The sequence below is a fragment of the Haliotis rubra genome, unplaced genomic scaffold (genome assembly GCF_003918875.1).
Source record: "Haliotis rubra isolate DU_JTF1 unplaced genomic scaffold, ASM391887v1 Scf606, whole genome shotgun sequence".
Lineage (NCBI taxonomy): Eukaryota > Metazoa > Mollusca > Gastropoda > Lepetellida > Haliotidae > Haliotis > Haliotis rubra.
In genome coordinates, this window is record NW_025767309.1 from 136,579 (window position 1) to 157,480 (window position 20,902).

The 20,902-nt window shown below is 40.8% G+C and overlaps 1 protein-coding gene across 1 annotated transcript in view; it reads left to right on the forward strand.

Moving 5' to 3' along the window:
- Window positions 1-20,902, forward strand: part of LOC124255687 (coiled-coil and C2 domain-containing protein 2A-like) — a 57,903-nt gene that overhangs the window by 26,598 nt on the left and 10,403 nt on the right. Inside the window, 20 exon segments of the mRNA XM_046689577.1 lie at window positions 951-1,160; window positions 1,703-1,759; window positions 2,806-2,873; window positions 3,103-3,243; window positions 6,659-6,815; window positions 7,287-7,387; window positions 7,421-7,460; window positions 7,613-7,745; window positions 8,614-8,633; window positions 8,635-8,681; window positions 10,019-10,111; window positions 11,955-12,039; window positions 12,427-12,580; window positions 13,076-13,226; window positions 14,513-14,651; window positions 15,580-15,759; window positions 16,583-16,675; window positions 18,090-18,181; window positions 18,427-18,591; window positions 19,639-19,705. Of these exon segments, the coding sequence (XP_046545533.1) occupies window positions 951-1,160; window positions 1,703-1,759; window positions 2,806-2,873; window positions 3,103-3,243; window positions 6,659-6,815; window positions 7,287-7,387; window positions 7,421-7,460; window positions 7,613-7,745; window positions 8,614-8,633; window positions 8,635-8,681; window positions 10,019-10,111; window positions 11,955-12,039; window positions 12,427-12,580; window positions 13,076-13,226; window positions 14,513-14,651; window positions 15,580-15,759; window positions 16,583-16,675; window positions 18,090-18,181; window positions 18,427-18,591; window positions 19,639-19,705 (2,193 nt within the window).

Here is a 20,902-nt window from a genome sequence, read left to right on the forward strand (position 1 = left end):
TTTAGGATTAGATCTTTTAAATGGAGTATGGGATGTAGTAGCAATAACGTTTTACAAGCTTATAATTTCCTTCATAAACATAGGCTTCATCTATGACCTCAGAGTCTCGATAGTAAGGAAAGATATCAAGGGGAAGTAACTCGGTGCATATACTGTGGTTTCAGCAGTACGAACGTTTCACTATCCGAACGGGGTTTTTTTAAAACCAAAGTGTTCGTATTAACGAGGTCTGACTGTATACTGCTGCATATATATCACAAGAACTGAGACCACAGAAGGCATTCTCAAAGTCCACACATTAATACTTGGAAAAATGGATCAGTATGTATTCCAATTCAGATATCAATCTCAGAATAGGGAGCATTCAAACTGGGCATTATTTTTTTGCCCGTTTATGTGAGGGTTTGTGTTCAAGCATGATACAAAGTACCAAGTTGCTGCAAGTCTTGGGTGAAGCTTACCTTGCGTGAAAATTTGAAAATGTGCTTACTATCATTCACTTACTAAGGACACAGACCGCCTCCGTGGTGTAGTGGTTAGAGCGTCCGCTCGGAGAGCGGAAGGTCACATGTTCGATCCCCGACCGTGTCATACCAAAAGACGTTAAAATATGGTACTTGTTGGTCCCTGCCTGGCGCTCGGTATTAATGGGTACAACAAGGACTGATCGGCTCGGAGTCAGCATATGTGTCTGAGTGGGGTATTCATGCTTCACTGCGGCGTGGTATCTCAGTGGGCTAGCACTATAAAACCAGCTTACGTCTGGGCTAGTACCAGCAGCCGCGCATCCACATACACACGCATGCACGTCGTCATATGAGCGAAATATTCTCAAGCACGATGTTAAACCCAATTTCACCTCCCCTACTAAGGACACAGTGAAGTGAATATCATTCTTTTTCAACGATCTGACAATTTCTCTTGACTAACATTTGAAGTATTCCATACAGGCAATCATGCGAGAGTTTGACTGCCGCTACATCGATGGAGCTATTGACGGCTCAGGGCGGTACCAGCTGGACGTCGACATCAACTCCATCACCTTCACACATCATCATTTGTTCAGCAGGGAACATGTCCTCTCACAACGCCTGACAGAGCTCTACCGACAGTACCTCATCAGAAAGAAAAAAAATATCACGGAATTCCTCATTGAGAAGGTTCGGCTTAATCATTTGTTAATTCAAATGTGCATTTCGTAGACTTTGTATCCATCAGGTTGTATACTTGAGCAAGAGAGAGAGAGAGAGAGAGAGAGAGAGTCTATGAGGAATGAGTATGTATTATATTCCTTGAATACTGTTAGTATATTATATGATCAGATTTATTGCATTATTCATTAGTGGTCATTAATGGAGTCATTTTCCCTGGGGCTGCATGACCAACGCTGACCTTTGTCAGTATTTTTGCTTTTAATTAGCCACTTTTAACAAGGTAACCTACATCATAACTGTAACAAGAGAATAGACTGAAAAGTATTCATATAAAACCATTTATGATCAGCATTGTGTTGTAATTGTGCGTGATTATTCTAAAACTCCTTCCATTTTTATACACATCTATCTCCGTAGCAAGTTGAAAGCCAACTCCCTCCTTCCCTCCCACTCACTCACCCAAACCCACCCGCTCACTCACTCTCACTCACTCACTCACTCTCTTGGTACAACACTAAATATAACCAGGTCTTTACGTGTACTTTCAGCTGAGAGCTCTGAAGAACTCTGCCCTTCATCTGAAGGATCATATCTTGTCACACAAGGTTTGTATGACATGAATCCTGATGCATTCCTAGGCATTCTGTATTTTATTATTCATACTCTGTATTTTAAACTTTATATTAAGATGATGTTCAATGACTCACAGCTTAATTAACAGGTGGAGTGAGAGTCTACTTGGACAGCAGAAAGTTGGTGGTTATACATCTGGATGCACATGAATAGATTTTCAAAGGTGGTACTTGTTGTTTCCCTGCCTCTGGGATAAAACCAGAACTGGTCAGCTTGGAGTCAATATACTGTGCCAGAGATGGGTATTCATGCTTCAGCATGGTATCCAAAGGCTCACACTATAAAGCCAAGCAATTGTAATGGATTGACATATTGTCTTGCTCTTGAACAACAAGACATGACTCTTTCTCTACAGGATAAATTACTGTTTATTATTATTCCGCCATACTTGACCGAGTCAGATTCGTCAATTTGGTCTAGTACCAAGCAGCATCACCAACCCATGTATGCTCATCACTTAATAAGTACAATAGTGAGTAAGTTTAGTTTTACGCCACACTCAGCAATATTCCAGCTATATGATGGCGGTCTGTAAATAATCGAGTCTGGACCAGACAATCCAGTGATCAACAGCATGAGAATCGATCTGCGCAATTGGGAACCGATGACATGTGTCAACCAAGTCAGCGAGCCTGACCACCCGATCCTGTTAGTCACCCCTTACGACAAGCATGGGTTACTGAAGATAAATATTCTAACCCAGACTAGACACGGGTCAAGTACAATAACCTTGAACCCCCCATTTTATTTGATGTAACAGCTATATTACTCCTTCAAGTAATCAAGTCAAACTGATGTTTGATCCATATTAAATATTGAACATTATTATTCACAAGTCAAGTATAATAACTATTAGAGCATTATCACTGTAAATTTTCAAATCCTGACAAGTCAAAACCCAGTGGTTGATAGTATGAGCAGCAGCAATGAGGTTCACTTAACCTGGACAAAGGTTATTTCTTCTTCAGATACTGGTTGTCTAGTATCAAATTATTATTTGAGTTCTTGTGGCTTACAGGGGGAGATGAGTGTACCAGACAGAGCGAACTACGAGAGAAGACTTGTCGATTACAAGTATGAAATAAGGTTAGTTTCAATGAAGTACTGTGAACCCTCATTAAGTGTGAAATCAAGGGACTGAGGTAATAAATAGCTAAAGACATTTTCCAATGAGTATGGAATTATATTTTTAGCTATCTTCCTTTTAAAATTCAAATATCTGAGTCATAGTAAGATTGGAAGAAATTATTCACAAGAGTAATCATTACAAGCTAGCTCGCCTGTCCTATAACATTGTCACTTTCCGAAATTTCAGACAGACCCGCGTGATGCGGGATCGCGAGGAGCTTGCAGACCGACAGCTTCTGAAGAATATCATCAATACCTGGAAGGAGGTGAAGAAACAGAGGGAGTTCCAGAAGTTCACCTCCACCACCGTCAAACTACAGGTCCGCAGGTGAGAGGAAGAATGCAGGCAAAGGCATATCCATGGCTGGTCAGTGTATTATATATGCAAATTCTGAGTGTTCTCTTGGTAAAGATACAAGACTGAGAATGGAAAAGGGGAAGTTATTTTTACATACTCTTGTCATTTTATTATTTAAATTGAATAGATATTTTAGCAGCATGCCTTGTCATTACCAACTCTGATCATCTTCTTGAATAGACCAGTGTTTCCGCTGACTTAATTATTTATCGAACACTGTGTCAGGCGACCTAAAATTTTACCGGTCATGAATGAAATTTGCCGGTCGTATCCTATTGCCATACTGTAAGTACTCACTTTAAAGTTATTTTTAGTCTGGGTATTTCCGAAACATAATAATTTTTGCGACCATGAAAGCACAGCCAAGACTGTCATTTCGCTTACCCATGATGTTTTTATTTTAATACATGATTATTTACCGGACACAGTGTCCGGCTGGGTTTCAATTTACCGGTCCCCAACAAAATTTACCGGTGATTTTCAGGTATATACCGGAGAACGGAAACACTGATAGACACATTTTAATTGTGTTGTGGACAGCAACCTAAGAAAGTACTGATCAGACCCTTTAATGATGAGTGTGTCATTGAGGGGTAATAGAGAAATTTGGGACTAGTACCTCATTACATTGTGTTATAGAGAAGAAATGGATAAAGTGTGGGACCAGTCCTGTAATGTTAACCAGTGTTATAGCGAGGAGATTGTGTGAGATAGTATAGGACAGGCCCTGAAATGTTGCCCCTTCTTATAGAGAGGAGAATCATAAAGCGAGCGACCAGTCCCTGTAGTTTTAGCATGTATTATGTATAGGAGAAAACACTTACCCTCGTTTTTGGTAGAGAATGCTAAAGCCCCTCGGGATTTCCCTCCTCCCAAGGTTTTACATTCTCTACCAAAACCGAGGGGAAGTGTTTTCCCTGACATATAATTATAATGTAGATGATCATTTAATGAAGCTACATAACAATAACTGAAGTGCAAGTAAAATCTCAAGAGAGACAGTAACTATAAATAGATAATTCAACCCCAACGTCTTCATCGGCTCGGTGGCCGTGAGGTAGAGCGTCCACTCAATAATCTGAAAGATGAGGTTCAATCTTGATTGAGAAAACATTTGCACTTTGAAATTGCTCTTGGACGATATTTTTCAATTGATTTCAAACACTCATATATCACTTGAATGTTGATGTTCATCTAGAGTTAGGAAAAAATAATTACAAACAGTAAAACCTGGGAAGAGGTCTTACTTACAAACAGTAAAACCTGGGAAGAGGTTTTACTTACAAACAGTAAAACCTGGGAAGAGGTCTTACTTACAAATAGTAAAACCTGGGAAGAGGTCTTACACTTGTAAACAAAAACCTCAAATGCGGTTATTCCTGGAAAACAAGAGATGCTTAATATATAGTGAGAAGCAAACTTCAGGTTTATATAGAGAGGAGCAGGATAAAGTGTGGGACCAGTCCTTGTATTGTTAGTACTGTTAGCTTGTGTTATAGAGGACATGGAAAAAGAAAGTTACCAGTCCCTGTAGAGTCATTATGTGTTATAGAGAGGAGCAAGATAAAGTGCGTGACCAGTTATTGTAGAGTTAGCATGTGTTATAGAGAGGAGCAGGATAAAGTGTGGGACCAGTCATTGTAGAGTTAGCATGTGTTATAGAGAGGAGCAGGATAAAGTGTGGGACCAGTCATTGTAGTGTTAGCATGTGTTATAGAGAGGAGCAGGATAAAGTGCGGGACCAGTCATTACAGTGTTAGCATGTGTTATAGAGAGGAGCAGGATAAAGTGTCGGGACCAGTCATTACAGTGTTAGCATGTGTTATAGAGAGGAGCAGGATAAAGTGCGGGACCAGTCATTACAGTGTTAGCATGTGTTATAGAGAGGGAGCAGGACCAGTAAAGTGTGTTATAGAGAGGAGCAGGATAAAATTCACCGGGACCAGTCATTACAGTGTTAGCATGTGTTATAGAGAGGAGCAGGATAAACCAGTCATTACAGTGTTAGCATGTGTTATAGAGAGGAGCAGGATAAAGTGCAGGACCAGTCATTACAGTGTTAGCATGTGTTATAGAGAGGAGCAGGATAAAGTGTTAGCGGGACCAGTCATTACAGTGTTAGCATGTGTTATAGAGAGAGGAGCAGGATAAAGTGCATAGGACCAGTCATTACAGTGTTAGCATGTGTTATAGAGAGGAGCAGGATAAAGTGACCAGTCATTACAGTGTTAGCATGTGTTATAGAGAGGAGCAGGATAAAGTCATGGACCAGTCATAGTGTTAGTGTTAGCATGTGTTATAGAGAGGAGGATAAAGTCAGGGTTAGCATGACCAGTCATTACAGTGTTAGCATGTGTTATAGAGAGGAGCAGGATAAAGTGTTAGCATGTGTTATAGACCAGTCATTACAGTGTTAGCATGTGTTATAGAGAGGAGCAGGATAAAGTGCAGGAGTCATTAAGTGTTAGCATGTGTTATAGAGTCATTACCAGTCATTATTCAGTGTTAGCATGTGTTATAGAGAGGAGCAGGATAAAGTGTGGGACCAGTCATTACAGTGTTAGCATGTGTTATAGAGAGGAGCAGGATAAAGTGCGGGACCAGTCATTACAGTGTTAGCATGTGTTATAGAGAGGAGCAGGATAAAGTGCATTACAGTGTTAGCATGTGTTATAGAGAGGAGCAGGATAAAGTGCAGGGACCAGTCATTACAGTGTTAGCATGTGTTATAGAGAGGAGCAGGATAAAGTGTTGGGACCAGTCATTGTAGAGTGTTAGCATGTGTTATAGAGAGGAGCAGGATAAAGTGCGGACCAGTCATTACAGTGTTAGCATGTGTTATAGAGGAGCAGGATAAAGTCACGGGACCAGTCATTACAGTGTTAGCATGTGTTATAGAGAGGAGCAGGATAAAGTGCGGGACCAGTCATTACAGTGTTAGCATGTGTTATAGAGAGGAGCAGGATAAAGTGCGGGACCAGTCATTACAGTGTTAGCATGTGTTATAGAGGGAGCAGGATAAAGTGCAGTTAGCATGTGTTATAGAGGGAGCAGGATAAAGTGCTGGACCAGTCATTGTAGAGTTAGCATGTGTTATAGAGAGGAGCAGGATAAAGTGCGGGACAGTCATTACAGTCATTACAGTGTTAGCATGTGTTATAGAGAGGAGCAGGATAAAGTGACGGGACCAGTCATTACAGTGTTAGCATGTGTTATAGAGAGGAGCAGGATAAAGTGCAGGACCAGTCATTACAGTGTTAGCATGTGTTATAGAGAGGAGCAGGATAAAGTGTGGGACCAGTCATTACAGTGTTAGCATGTGTTATAGAGAGGAGCAGGATAAAGTGCATGGGACCAGTCATTATAGTGTTAGCATGTGTTATAGAGAGGAGATGGATAAAGTGCGGGATCAGGAAGTGTGGAAGCTGGAGATGGAGGAGGAGCTGGAGGAGGCACGGGAGGAACATGAGGAGGAATACAATCGCAAGATGGCGATCTTCCGGGAACAGAACCTGCTGTGGGAGAAACAGCAGGCTGACAAGGTTTGTCAGAATCAAATTATTTCCGCAGAAAATAAATGTCTGCTAAACAACCTTGATGTGAAATGATATACTAGTAAATTCAAACGTTTTATAAACTTTCTTACATTCAGTTTACAGAGATATTTTGCTTTTGATGGAAATGCTTGAAAAACAAACATTTCAAAGGTAGCATTGCTGAGTTATTAGGTAAGAACATAGTTAGCTTTCTTCAGTTGTCCACAAGTCACAAGTGTGTTTGGTATCTGATATTTCCTCAGTATCAGCTTGTATTTGTGAGATGTTTCAGTGTTGTCAGTCCTTTATAGAAATGTTGGCTCCCGTATCTGAGGTGATAGATTGTGTAGATTAGAACTTAGTTACCTTTCTGGCGTCAACAGTGCTCTAACCTTTGCCTTCCTTTGATTGTGTGTAATAAGACATTGAGTGTTAATACTTGTATATTTAGTGCAATGATTGTCCATGTTTCAACAGAGAGAGGCCGAGAAAAAAATTAAGAAAGGCCGTGAGCATCAAAAGCATCAAAGGCATCTCGACAGAGTGGCAGCGCTTCAGGCACAGAGGAGCAGACGGAGGTAGGGCATTTATGTCCTTCAATGTTATATCAGTCCTAGAGCTCAGCATACAAGTAAATATCAGGGTTGGAAGGTAGGCTACATTCTGGACCTCTTGTCGTGTAGAAGAAGCGAGTTCGAGCATTGATGCTTCACATAGATGGAATATATTCCTATTATGGACAAGTACTGTGACAGGAGCTTTTGATGATGCAAATGGTGTCATCTAAGTGGGTTTGTTTGTAGGAGTCTCTGAAAGCTGCCCAGGAGATTATTGATGCGGAAGAGCTGCCAAAGCCTGAGATGCCTGAGAAGTTTGAAGAACAAGCCATCAAAGAGGCAATCAGAGTCAAGGCCATGCAGAACAGGAGACGGCCAGGTAAGAGGATCAGTATCCCATGTTTGTGGTGAGAGCAGAACTGATGGGTTTTATTTTTTTACCCTAAACTATGTATGATTAGTATTTTTCTTACCCCATGGGTTTTGAACCTGTGATGGTTGTAAGAGGTGCCCAAATCGATCAGATGTTAAGGATTGGTAATTTGGTTGCTTGAGTCTCATCGTACCTATACAGCATGCATTGGTGCTCACGTTGTCAATCACTGGAATATCTGGTGCAAGGTCCATTATTTACTGGTTTCTATTATATCACTGGAATAGTGCTGACTGCACCATTGAATAGCGAACATTTTGTTGTGTAAGCCCACTTTCTGACAGGGTGTCTGTAACCAACAGTTGTGAAACAGTCAACAGCATTACAGCAACATTGCTTCAGTACATTATCATAAGACGATGCTCATGATGTTGATCCTTGGATTGTCTGGTCCAGACTCGATTATTTACAGACCATCGCCATATGCCTGGAATATTGCTGAGTATGGCGTAAAACTAAACTCACTCACTCATTGTCACAATGTTGTGTGACAGTAGCCCTAGCCAATCACATGTCACCATGTTGCAATCAATTTATTATGCACCATTCTTTTGCTCAACGTTGTGCTGTCTTAACACATTAAGGTGCCATGCTGTGTTACTTTCTTAATGAACTAGGGGCGGTGGTGTAGCCTATTGGTTAAAGCGTTGGCTCGTCACGCCGAAGACCCGGGTTCGATTCCCCACATGGGCACAATGTGTTAAGCCCATTTCTGGTGTCCCCCGCCGTGATATTGGTGGAATATTGCTAAAAGCAGCGTAAAAACTAAACTCAGTCAGTCAGTCTTAATGAACTGTACTTTATTTCTCTACAGGAGAGCCCAAGCTGTTCCCGGGAACTTACAAACACAGCAAGCGTTACCCCATCAAACTCCTGCCCCAGGTAAATGTGCTGTCACCAACCAATCAGCAGTAACGATTTTGTGTCAAGGATGGGTCTTATGTATATTCTTATACTCAAGTTTGGATCTAAAGATTAGAACTGATTGTAACTTGTCTATTGCTAGGAATTTCAAAACCATGATATCAAATGTTCTTTATGTAGCCTAGACTACTGAAAATGAGCCTATCCTTTGTCATGTGTTGTGTTCATTCTCAAATATCATATTGTATAACTTTGTACATTGTACTAATTCAGTAGTAGTAAGTACTTTTTGTATTAAAGAATCTGTCTATGTAACTGTCAACAAAATAAACAGCAGAACGCAGAATGCTTGCAGAGGGAGGGAGCCAATGACCTGTAACAGCGACAGTGTTGGGTCATAAAGGTCAACGTTCATCAATGTAGGTCAGCTATGCATTGGACAGGTATGAAGAGGTGTTCATTTCTAGCAAATAGCGGCGAATGACATCTCTGGTGACCCTGATGTCAAAAGAATCTAACTGTGGATGCCTACCTTTTCGCACAAGGTTTTGTTTATTGGTTGTTGGTTTATTTTTCAAAATTTTTAGCACGATGCTCTTTTTCATGCGCAGAGCAAAATTTGTACGTTTCATGTAATCCGACACCTTATAAGTCGGTTTGCTACGTTTGCTCTCTTTTTAAAAAATATTTAACACATTTTTAATTAAACGTTTAGTATCATCTGAATAAGCTTTCATGATGACAGCTAGAAGTAGTCACTGTGAATGATCCAAAAGGTCTATCACTTTGCAGTGCACAGGTAACTATCATGAACTGCACGTGCATTTACCTTTATGACCCAACACTGCCGCTGTTACAGGTCATTGGTTCCCTCCCTCTGCAAGCATTCTACGGTCTGCTGTTTATTGTGTTGACAGTTACATAGACAGATTCTTTAATACAAATGCATAAAATCGGTGATTTACAATGTGATTAGGTTGTCTGACAAAACATCCACTTGCACAGTTTGAGATCGATTGGGTCATTGGATGAAGAGATATTTACAAAAAAACGGGTCCACATGCATTTCATGCCAAACTATAAACTGCTAGAGAAATGGTTGTACTTGGTGATCAGTTACTTGATAACATAAATTATTTCAGTCGAATAATCCTTAACACTCTCTCACGAGGTGGAAAAGTAATCAGTTAGTTGATTACATCAGTTATTTCAGTCCAAAAATCCTTAACACTCTCTCACAAGTTGGAAAAGTAAGTATAGTAATGATAATAGAACATGTCATTAAACCTCATTTCACTCCACCTCTGCGTGACCAACAATTTCACGTCCCCCTGCTTAAATACTTTACTTTTTAGTGGTGAAAAGCAGCGTCGTGATGAGATATCCAGGATCAAGGTGTTTGTCAAGGTGTTGTTCAACCACAAGGAAGTGTCCAGGACAGGCAATAGGTAATAACTGTCCTCCCTGATCTCAACTACATGAAGGTTACTGTTCATATTCTCTCAATGTTTGTCCACTCAGAACTATTTTGATTCATCAGGTGATGAAACTTTTTTGTTTCTGATTACAGCTAAGAAATCTGATTATTAGTTTACACAAAAGCATGTTCTACTTTTGTGAGATGTTTGATTTACCTGTACCACTGTTATATTTAATCTCATGCTTCCATGTCTTTATTGTACACGGGGTGGTAGGTTAGTCTTGTAGTTAAAGCGTTCACTCATTACGTCGAGGGCCAGGGTTTGATTCCCAACACAGGTACAATGTGTGAAGCCATTTCTGGTGTCTCTTGCCATGATATTGCTGGAATTTTGTTAAAAGCCACATAAAACTCTATATACTAGGCACATAAAGAAACTGTGCATACAAAAATTTAAAATCTAAATTTATCAAACCTGTGTAGACACATAAGGATTTAAACTCAGAGATGAGTGACATGTATCCAACATGCATGCACGTGCCATGTTCCGTGACATCAGTGGGTTCGTCCTTGAGACGTGCAATACGTTGTTGCACGTGCATTCCGGGAAAGAGAAACAGAGCAAATGAATGCCACACAATACTGTCACTTTGGAAAGCTCAACCCCTGCCCTTGCGATCGTTAAAAAAATTAAACGGCTATTGAAACGCATAGCATGCCAAGGCTAACGTCTGCACAACGTCATGAGGCCATTAGGATGGTCTGTGGTGGAATGTCTCAACGACAAGTGGCTGCACATTTCCACTGCCACCGGAACACCATTTCTGCACTGGTGAGACGCTACCAGAACACAAACGACGTCATCGACCGGCCACGTTCTGGACGTCCACGTGTAACAACGCCAAGACAGGACAGATGGATAAGGGTGACCCATCTTCGCCACAGGTTTCAGACTGCAGTGATGACTGCCCGAACCATCCCAGGACTTCGCCGTATCCACCCCAACACAGGTCGACAACGTTTACGTCATCACGCGATCAGACCACGACGTCCCGCCATACGGCCTATCCTAACACAACGTCATCGACAAGCTCGCCGAATGTGGTGCCGAAATCATGTCCGCAGACCCTTGTTTTGGTGGAGAAATGTTGTTTTTACAGGTTTAACATTTCCAATAGTGATGGACGTCAACTTGCCTATAGACGCGTGGGAGAACGTTATGCACAGGCCTGTGTCTTGGAGAGGAATCGCTTTGGTGGTGGTTCCGTGATGATTTGGGGTGGAATAACAGCACGCCAAAGAACTCCTTTGGTGATTGTTAAGGGCAACTTAACTGGTGTGGGCTACAGGGATCAGATTCTTCGACCTGTGGCAATTCCTTTTCTTGAATGTCATGGCCCTGGGTTAACATTCCAACAGGACAATGCCCGCCCTCATACGGCAAGGGTTGCTATGGCTTTCTTGCAACACCACAACGTTGACTTACTGCCTTGGCCTGCAAATTCACCGGATCTCTCCCCGATAGAGCATGCTTGGGACGAGATGGATCGACGTCAACGCCGTCTTCCTCATCCGCCAGATAACGTCCTTGACCTTGCAACAGAACTTGAGAGAATCTGACGTGACATCCCACAAGCCTTCCTTGCATGTTTGATAGGCTCTATGCGTCGTCGATGCACTGCTATTCTCAATGCCGATGGTGGACATACCCGTTATTGAGCTTGTGACATGGTCGTTTGACCCCTGTCCCGCTTGTGGACTCGTGACGTCATTGTGATTGACTTTTCAATTGAAATTTTCCCAACTTGTTATGGTCTCATGATCCCTCCATTAAAGTTTATATGTTACTATATATTTCATTTACAATCCAGGCCACTCTCACAAGACTTCCGTGTCAACTTTGGTCAGATCTATAATCTGAAGATTGTACAGTGGCCAGAGAGTGTCAAGTTTCAGGTAATGACTTGATCACTCCTCAGCTGGAATTCTGGGTTAGAGCAGGTTTCAATTAGCCCACAACTTACTGGTTTCCATCACATAATGTTTGTTCATCAAACGGTGATTCTTAGGGCACAGCAGGTCCCTATTAACTGAATTCGTGTCAATTCATTGGGTTTGTGGGCTGAAATATGTACCTTATACTCAATGTTTGTCACCTGTACTGATTCCAGAACATATTCAGGTCCTGGCTTGGTTTTGCATAAGAAATGCTGCCTTGTGTATTAAAGAAATTTATTCTGACTTATAATTGAAAATCAAATGCTAATAAAACCTTGAGTAAATTGATGTCTATATTCATGGTGTGTATTGAAATTACAGATGAAAAATGTTCCCTCTTCCTAGATATTTGAAAGTCAGGGCTTGAGCAGCACGATGTTAGCGGAGTTGTACTGCGCTATCCCAGAAGCCTCTGTCACATCACAAAACGTCCAGTTGGAGGAGATTGAGTTCAGTTCCGACCAGAGGGTCCATTATAGTCATGAGGGTGTAGGCAGTGGTGAGTACACAGATGGAGATGAAGTTCAGTTCCGACCAGAGTGTCCACTATGGCCATCAGGGTGTAGGCAATGGTGAGTGCACAGGCATAAACAGGGGCAGTGCCTGTGTAGGTATCTGTAGGCTGTGTTGAGTGGGATATCCATGTTAAACTTTGACTCGTATATCATTGAGTTGTCACTTTAAAAACTGGCATTGGCAGGGTATGAAACTCCCAAAAGTTTCAGCCAGACCATAGGACTGGTTAGATGTAAAACTTGCCAGCCCTGGCCAAAACTTACCTGCCCACAAAATATCGTCATATACATATGTAAATTTTAACTCGACCGTCAGTCAGGTGAATTTGAGAATCTGGCAGTCCGTGTTGAAAATAACCCGTCACGGGCGGTCGGGCAGGCAGGTATTTCGGCATTTGTCAGCTTGTTGTTTTTTCTCTGAGGCATCTGTGGACACATTGATTCTGCAAACATGTTAAACCATTTGTTGTTCTCTCCAGCTGTGCCGTTCAGCTTTGTGGCGTCCGGGGACAACCTGATCACGCTGATGACGACAGGAATACTCAACTCCTCTGTAGCGTGGGCTGTGGATGATACTGGAGTACCACTAATTCCACCGTCTTCCAACCTCTCGACCAACAACATATTCAAGTAAGTATCTTTTGCGTGTTGTAAGGCAATTTGTCAGCTCTGGATCCATTTTCCCAAATTTTCTACTTTCACTGAACTTTCTGACTGGGCATTTAGCTGACACACTCAGGTGTAAAATAATACAAGTCAAGGCTTTGTCTTTTTTTTCAAAACTGCTTTAAAGGACAAACATGATGTTCATATTCTATTTTGACAAGAGGTGTGGTGTGTGTGGACCTGTCTGCTTGAATGAACTCCTGGCGAAAAGAAACCTAGGTCAAACATTGATGAAACTCACAACCTGGGGGTGGTGCATTGCTACAATGCTTGTTCAGCATGGCAGGGCTTTACGCAACTCGCAAATGTGCATCCAGTATGCTCAAATGTAGAAAATGGATGCAGAAAACAATTCACTGGTCCTCAGGGATACACAATATTATTTAGTCTAATTATTGACTGTACGGACAAAACATTTATGACTTTGCTAAGTGTTTAGTAGTTTCTTTCGGAGCAGTTACGTGCATCATTTCACCCATCAGTTCACATGATCAATGATTCATTCCAGGCTCATAAGACATTATCAAAATATTCAGTTCTCTAAACCCTAACTTCACAGGACCCTCTTCATGCCTGCAAGGACCCTTCAAACTAATCACTAGGGTCTTTTCTCTCTCTCTCTCTCTCTCTCTCTCTCTCTCTCTCTCTCTCTCTCTCTCTCTCTCTCTCTCTCTCTCTCTCTCTCTCTCTCTCTCTCTCTCTCTCTCTCTCTCTCTCTCTCTCTCTCTCTCTCTCTCTCTCTCTCTCTCACACTCTCTCTCTCTCTCTCTTTCCTCTCTCTCTCTCTCTCTCACTCTCTTTCTCTCATTCTCACTCTCTTTCTCTCACTCTCTCTCTCTCTCACTCACTCTCTCTCACTTTCCTCTCTCTCACTCTCTCACTCATTCTCACTCTCTCACTTTCACTCTCACTCTCTGGAACTATGCTCATATAGTGGTAAGGCATCAATTTACAGTCTGACATCATACTGGTAGAATATTGCTGAGTGTGGCATTAAACAACAACTAACAGATATACACTTCTGTAATTAAAGTTTTTGGCCTTAGAAATATACTTGCACTCAAATTTAGTTTTCCTAGGTTTGTGCTGCAAACAGGATAAAGATCAGCTCACTTAAACATTTCTGCAAACCCAGATTCACCTCAGTCCATGGTTTGAGAGAACCATCCCATTGGTAATAATCTGTGATACTCCTGATGCAAGCTGTGTTGAAGTTAGCATTACTGACACAGTGAACCCTGGTGTTCCAGTGCAATGAAACAGATGGACCCTGTGTCAGCCATTGGTGCTACTGGCGTGGTCAACATGGAGAAACTGGCCAAATGGTTTGAGCAGTCTCGACTTGACCCCAATGATCCAGCCAACGCTGACCTAGTCTACCTGCTTGGGGTGAGCTAAGAAGACCCATAGATTTTATATTTTGAGAGATGTTAAATTTGCTGAGATTTTGTGTTTTTGTTTTTGTTTTTGCCTTATTGATTATCAGCAGAAATGTTTGAATTTTACTGAATGGATGAAAAGTGAGGTGCGAGGTTGATGGCTAGAGTTACCTGCTCTTGGCTGTAGGGGGTCCGGTGGGGGGCCCTGTATGGGTGGTCTCACAAGACAAAAACGAGTTTTTTGTTTTGTAAATATTTTATTACAAAATATAGTTACAACTGTCGTGGGAATTTAAATGGGCATTTAAATGCTTATATGTACCCCAAGGAGGACTTTCTTCAAAGAATTCATAACCTCTACAGGTTTGTATAAATTTTACTGAATGGATGAATTTCAAGAAATGGGTTAGAGAGAATGTGTATCATTATAATGCACAATATTTCTTCATTAAAGTATAATTACGTATAACAAATTCATTGGGAAAGTTCAAACCATTCCCAAGTTTTCTAGATTCAGAACCTGTGAATATCCTGGCTAGAACTGGTCTTCTGTAACCCATGCTTGTTGCCAGACTCACTGACTTGGTTGACACATGTCATCGTATCCCAATTGTGTACACCGATGCTCATGCTGTTGACCACTGGATTGTCTTGTCCAGACTTGATTATTTACAGACTGCCGCCATGTAGCTGGAATATTGCTGAGTGTGGCATTAAACAACAAACAATCAATCTAGATTCTGAATCAGGCAAACTATATCAGATGGATGAGAAAAGTGATATCCATGGTCAAAGAAAATTAAAGCAGATGTCTGAACTTAGGCATTCATGGTCTAACTGCAGTGAATCATTACAAACTGCTACAACATCGCTATCTCTCAGATCAGTAATCTTCCTTGCTCCATGACAACAGAACCGCTGACCATGGCGACCTGCAGATGCGAGACTTCTTCCGCCTGGAGCAGCTCCAGGAGGAGTTTGACCTGACGTCGGACGAGGACATGGATGGCAACAAGCGGTTCCGCCTCCTACAGTACCGAGACAGTGAGGTTCAGGAGTTCCGCAACTACAAGTTGGTGCCTGTCTATGAGAGAGAGATTCCCAGAGATGCTTTCACTGTGAGTAACAAGACACGCATTCAGCTCTAGATGTAAGGATCTTAGACGTGCAGTAACATTTCCATGGAATGATTTAGTGTTTGTGAACAATGGTTGACATCTCTGCTGGAAGGGTGAGTTGTTGTTGGGTGTTGTTTGCCACTGTAGGGGCATAGTTGTATCACTGTATCTCTACCTACTGTCATCCTCAGGAGCTCCCAATGTGTCAGGGTGTAGACACTTACCTCCTGGGTGATGCACCACATAGTTCTGTCAGAACGGGAATTATATTGAAGGTTACAGGGATTCAAACTCTCGACCAGCTGATTTTAGCAGCTAAGAGTTAAAATGCAACCTTGGTCCTCTACCTCAGTAAAGGAATTAGAACTATTTTTTTCATTGCTATGTGTTGCAAGATTTACAGAAGTGATTCAAGTTGCAATAGATGCAGTTTATTTTTAATCTTTGCATAAATGACAATAGGGTTGTCTTCTTTCCTTTCTTATGGATTCCATTTGCTTTATGAAAGACTTGCATCTGTAATGAATCATTGCTTTGAATGATAACATAATAAGTAGAAGTCCATACCCTGTCTTCATTGCCAATTGTGTAGATCGATGCTCATATTGTTGATCACTGGATTGTCTGCTCCAGACTCGATTATTTACAGACCGCCTCCATATAGCTGGGATATTGCTGAGTGCAGCATAAAACTAAACTCACTCATTCACTCACTCACTCACTGTCTTCATTGACCTCCAGTTTCACTATGTACAGTGTAGTTAAATGTCTCAGGTGATAACTGTTATCATCTCGCTACTGATGTCCTCCTTGCGTCCTGTAGGAGTACGAGAAGAAACAGAGGGAGGAGGACCGCATGAAGGCGAAGGAGGACATTGAGTCACATCGTGCTGCCGTCAGCAAGTTCATGCAGAAGGTAAGCAGGACATGCAACTACCTTGACTGTGCTTTATCAAGACTTGCTCGATATATATTTATATTATCATGTCCAAGTCTACGATTAACGTACCCCAGTTCATGTTGATATTGTTAATATATTTGTCGTGATCATATGTCACTGGTTACAGGACCAAAACATGAAGGGGCACTAATGCTTAGTTTACGTTTTTGGCTTGAATGCAATGTTAAATGACTCTGAATGTATGAAAATGCAGCTGAATATATGAAAATAGATACTTTAAGAAATTTAAAGTTTGTAAAATAATATAATATTTAAAATACAAATTCGCCTGCCAAGGGCTCTTAGTTTAGATTAATTTGAAATCACTGTCTAAAAAAACCATAATAAATAGGCATTGGATTAAAAAAAAGGAATTATAGATACCTTAGAAACAAGTCAGTCTCTATGTCTCAGTACAAAATGGTGCACAAGTGGGACTATAGGTATTTCAGCATTATTTTGTTAAGTGAAACATAGTTTTGGACAGTCAGTATTTATTGAAACAGATCAAATGTTCATCTGGTGTATGGCATTGAGCATGGTTCATGAGATGGTGTGCCTGGTCCACTCTTGTTGATAAACAGCTGTCACAATACAGATACAATGTTGTAAACCAAGTTCTATGGATAGTCAGCTTCTTTATTGAAATGAATGTGACGTTTCGGTGTAGGTACTAACTTTACTTGTCACTTCCTTCATAATGATGTTAGTACCTACACCGAAACGTCACATTCATTTCAATAAAGAAGTTGTCTATCCATAGAACTTGGGTTTCCTTCTTGTTCACGACTTCTTGTGCCTCTCAAAGGAAAGGAGATAGAATGTTGATGACACAGAGAACACGGAGTATGAGGTACAGTCCGTTTGAGTCAGAAAAGGACCGATGAATTGCAAATTTTATCATTGTACACAATTGCCACATAAATATAAATAGTACACATGTCTATCATTTACTAATACCCAACAGCTTTCTTATATTTGAAAATTTTCCGAACTCCACCAAAATTGTTGTTTAAGAAACTATCATCATTGAAAACGCAAAAGTTGTTATCTGTTGCGGCGGGGTGAAACCGCAGAAACGGAACAGCCACTATCTCGTCGTGCACAGGATACACATGCCTAATGAACAATGAAGTTGAATGCTGACGTGAACCAGTTGATGATTAAAGTGTACGTTTTTTTCCGTCCTGAAGCCGAAAGTGGCAAACCATTTTATGCCATTAATAAATTCCGTAAGCGGGCAGCAAAAGCTTTAGAAGTATCAGCAAGGGTACTGACAAATGTTCTGGAACACAAACATTGTGTAATGGTGAACTGCATCAGGTTTGTCCTTGTGGTGTTTGATGGAAGCAGTGACCCTTCCTTTATGACGTGTATCATGTCAATGCAGGTTCGAGAGCAGGTGATGCAGAGGTTTCGCATGGCAGCACATTCCAAGAGGCTGGAGGACATGGTGGTGGAAGACGTGGTGCCAAACATAGGGTGAGGATACCACTGTGTCATCACTTTAAAGTCAACCAGTAGTTGTTTTGTATCGTTCAAATATTTCATGGAAAATAACCCTTGTAACTTGTGAACTCATGATGATTAATATGTCAGTGATGGGACTTGCACCTCTTGACCCTCAGTGACACTCATGTTTTTAGTGATAAAATTTGGATATCTATTGACATCTTGTTTTGATCTCTAATGAAAATAAATCCATCACCCTTTGTTCTTGCTTTCAGTTCATTATTTATAAGTTTATCACGTATCACGGAGCCGAGGCGGCCTTTGAAGCCTGTGAGGAAGGAGAGAAAGAAGGCAACAGCACAGGCGGTGTCAGCCGGGGAGGTGAACATCCTCATCAACATCATCAGGGCGTCATACATACCAGTCAGAAAAACCAAGGGGTAGGTTTTAGTAGGGAATCTATGTGCGTGACTTAATGCATGAGTATCGAAACTGGGTTTTATGCTGCTTTTAGCAATTCTAAAACAATAGGTTTTAGTAGGGAATCTATATGTGTGACTTATTGAATGAGTGAGTGAATTGGGTTTTACACCACTTTTAGCAATCCTCCAACAATATCATGACAACTTGTTTAAGTGGCATTTAGAAGGTGGTATGATGAACAACAAGGAGAGTTCTATGGATATACACCTTCTTTAATATGATATGAGCGACGTTTCGGTGTAGCTACTAACACCGTTATCAAGCAAATGATGTACAATACTAGATGCAAGGTATATTTATATACATGGTAAAGTTGAACAGTAAGTGATGATGTTTACACAATTAATGAGGTAGATGTACAGGGTGGTGGATGTTTATATATCATGACAAGGGACACCAGAAATGTGCTTCACATTGTACCCGTGTGGCAAATTGGGTCTTTAGCATGAATGACCGCTTTAACCACTAGGCTGCTCCATAGCTCCTATGATTTGATTAGCTAGATGTTTGTTGTTATTCATGATCAGTTTGAGAAAATGAGATGACTTCCAGGGTCCTTTAAATATTACTATAGCATTTGACTCAAAGGTGGAGCATGGTAAGCCTTGTTGTCTAAGGCTCTCCAATCAGGTGACACAGAGTTGTGTCCCTTTGTGATTTCGATGTACTATGTGATTGTTTGTCATCCCCCTAAATGTGCTAGTGACTTTCACCACAGTGGTACATGTCTGACCTGCATCACTTCAACCTTTCCTCCCTCATTAATGTAACACACCATGATACAACAAAATATTGTTCAAAGCTGTGTTAAACCAACTCTCTGTTCAGTTTTAATGTTACGAAAGGTTAGATTAGCTATGGCAGTATGGAAGAATCAGGCTTTCTGTAACGTCTTTTAAGTAGTGTATGTCTAACAAAGAACATTTGTAACCTTTAGCCTTGATGTTTTCATTGTTTAATGCTTGCCCCATGTATTATACACTCGTTATCTCCCTTTGTTACAGGCCAGCCACTGGTGCTGCCACGTCAAGGGACCCAGAAAGAACTTTAGTCAAGAACATCACAGGAGAAGTAGGTTGTCCTTTTGAATTCACTTGATAAGAAGCTTACTGTTGGACATTTTACTGTATTAATACTGGACTAGAATGTGTTGATCAGAAGTCTTATCAAGTATAATTCAAGTCAAATAATTGGATTGATTGGAATTCCTAACAAGTTTGATTAAAGTCAGTACCCATGTTGTTAGTCAGCTGACATAGATATTAGTACAACCTTAAAAATTGGTTAAGTTTTTTATGAGAGATTGTAAATGTCATGCTGGAACTATACAAATATGTTAACCAATAATGGTATTATTTAAAAAATGTTGGTAATATTCTGTCAGTTTTATTCAGATCCATTTGTATTTCAGTTTGAAAACTATACACCTCAAATGCTACAAGTTAATGAGGACGACCATCTTTGGAATTTTACTTATCAATGATTTTGCAGTCAGTGATTCAACTAATTGTGCAGACTGTGGAAATGGCTGCTGTCACGCTTTAATGCTTTGAGAATGTATTCAGTTTGAAACATATCTTGTTTTTGTTCAAGTATACTGTTTTAGGAATCTACACGATGTTTTGAATTAGAGAAGTTAGTAAACATGGAAGAAGTCAATATCATTAAAGAACCACTAAACTTTGTTTTTTGTTACTCTTTTAACCATTACATATGAAAGATTTGTGGTTAGTCTTATGCGGAACACCAAATTTATTCTTTAAAAACTTGTGGTTAATTAATACCGAGCGATTAAAAGTGGCCAAAAAGTCGCCTCTGCTTCCCTCTCGCCCGCCAACGAAACCACAGACAGGTTACGTAACTCTGTCGCCAGAGCGCTGCAGTGACGTCATATGAGGAACGATTTTCAGTTAGTTGTATAGAAAATGTGTAGCACGCCATCATTTTGATGATTTCGACATCAACGACGACATGCCGAATCGCTGCTTTGTCGCCAATTGCTCCTAGGGTCGGGCGATGGTGTCCCCATGCACAGATTTCCACAGGACCCCGCAGTTAAGTTCGCGGCTAAATGGGTTATGTTTGTGAGTGCGGTTTAGCCGCCAGGGAAGCCTGAAACGATATCTTACTTGTGTTCAGATCGCTTCACGGAAGTTAAAGAATCAAAACTACTTACTAGTTGTAGTAAAATATGCATATGATTGATGACCATAAAGATTTTCTATGACACAACTTGTAACATAACGATTTCTTCCTCGGAAGTGAGGT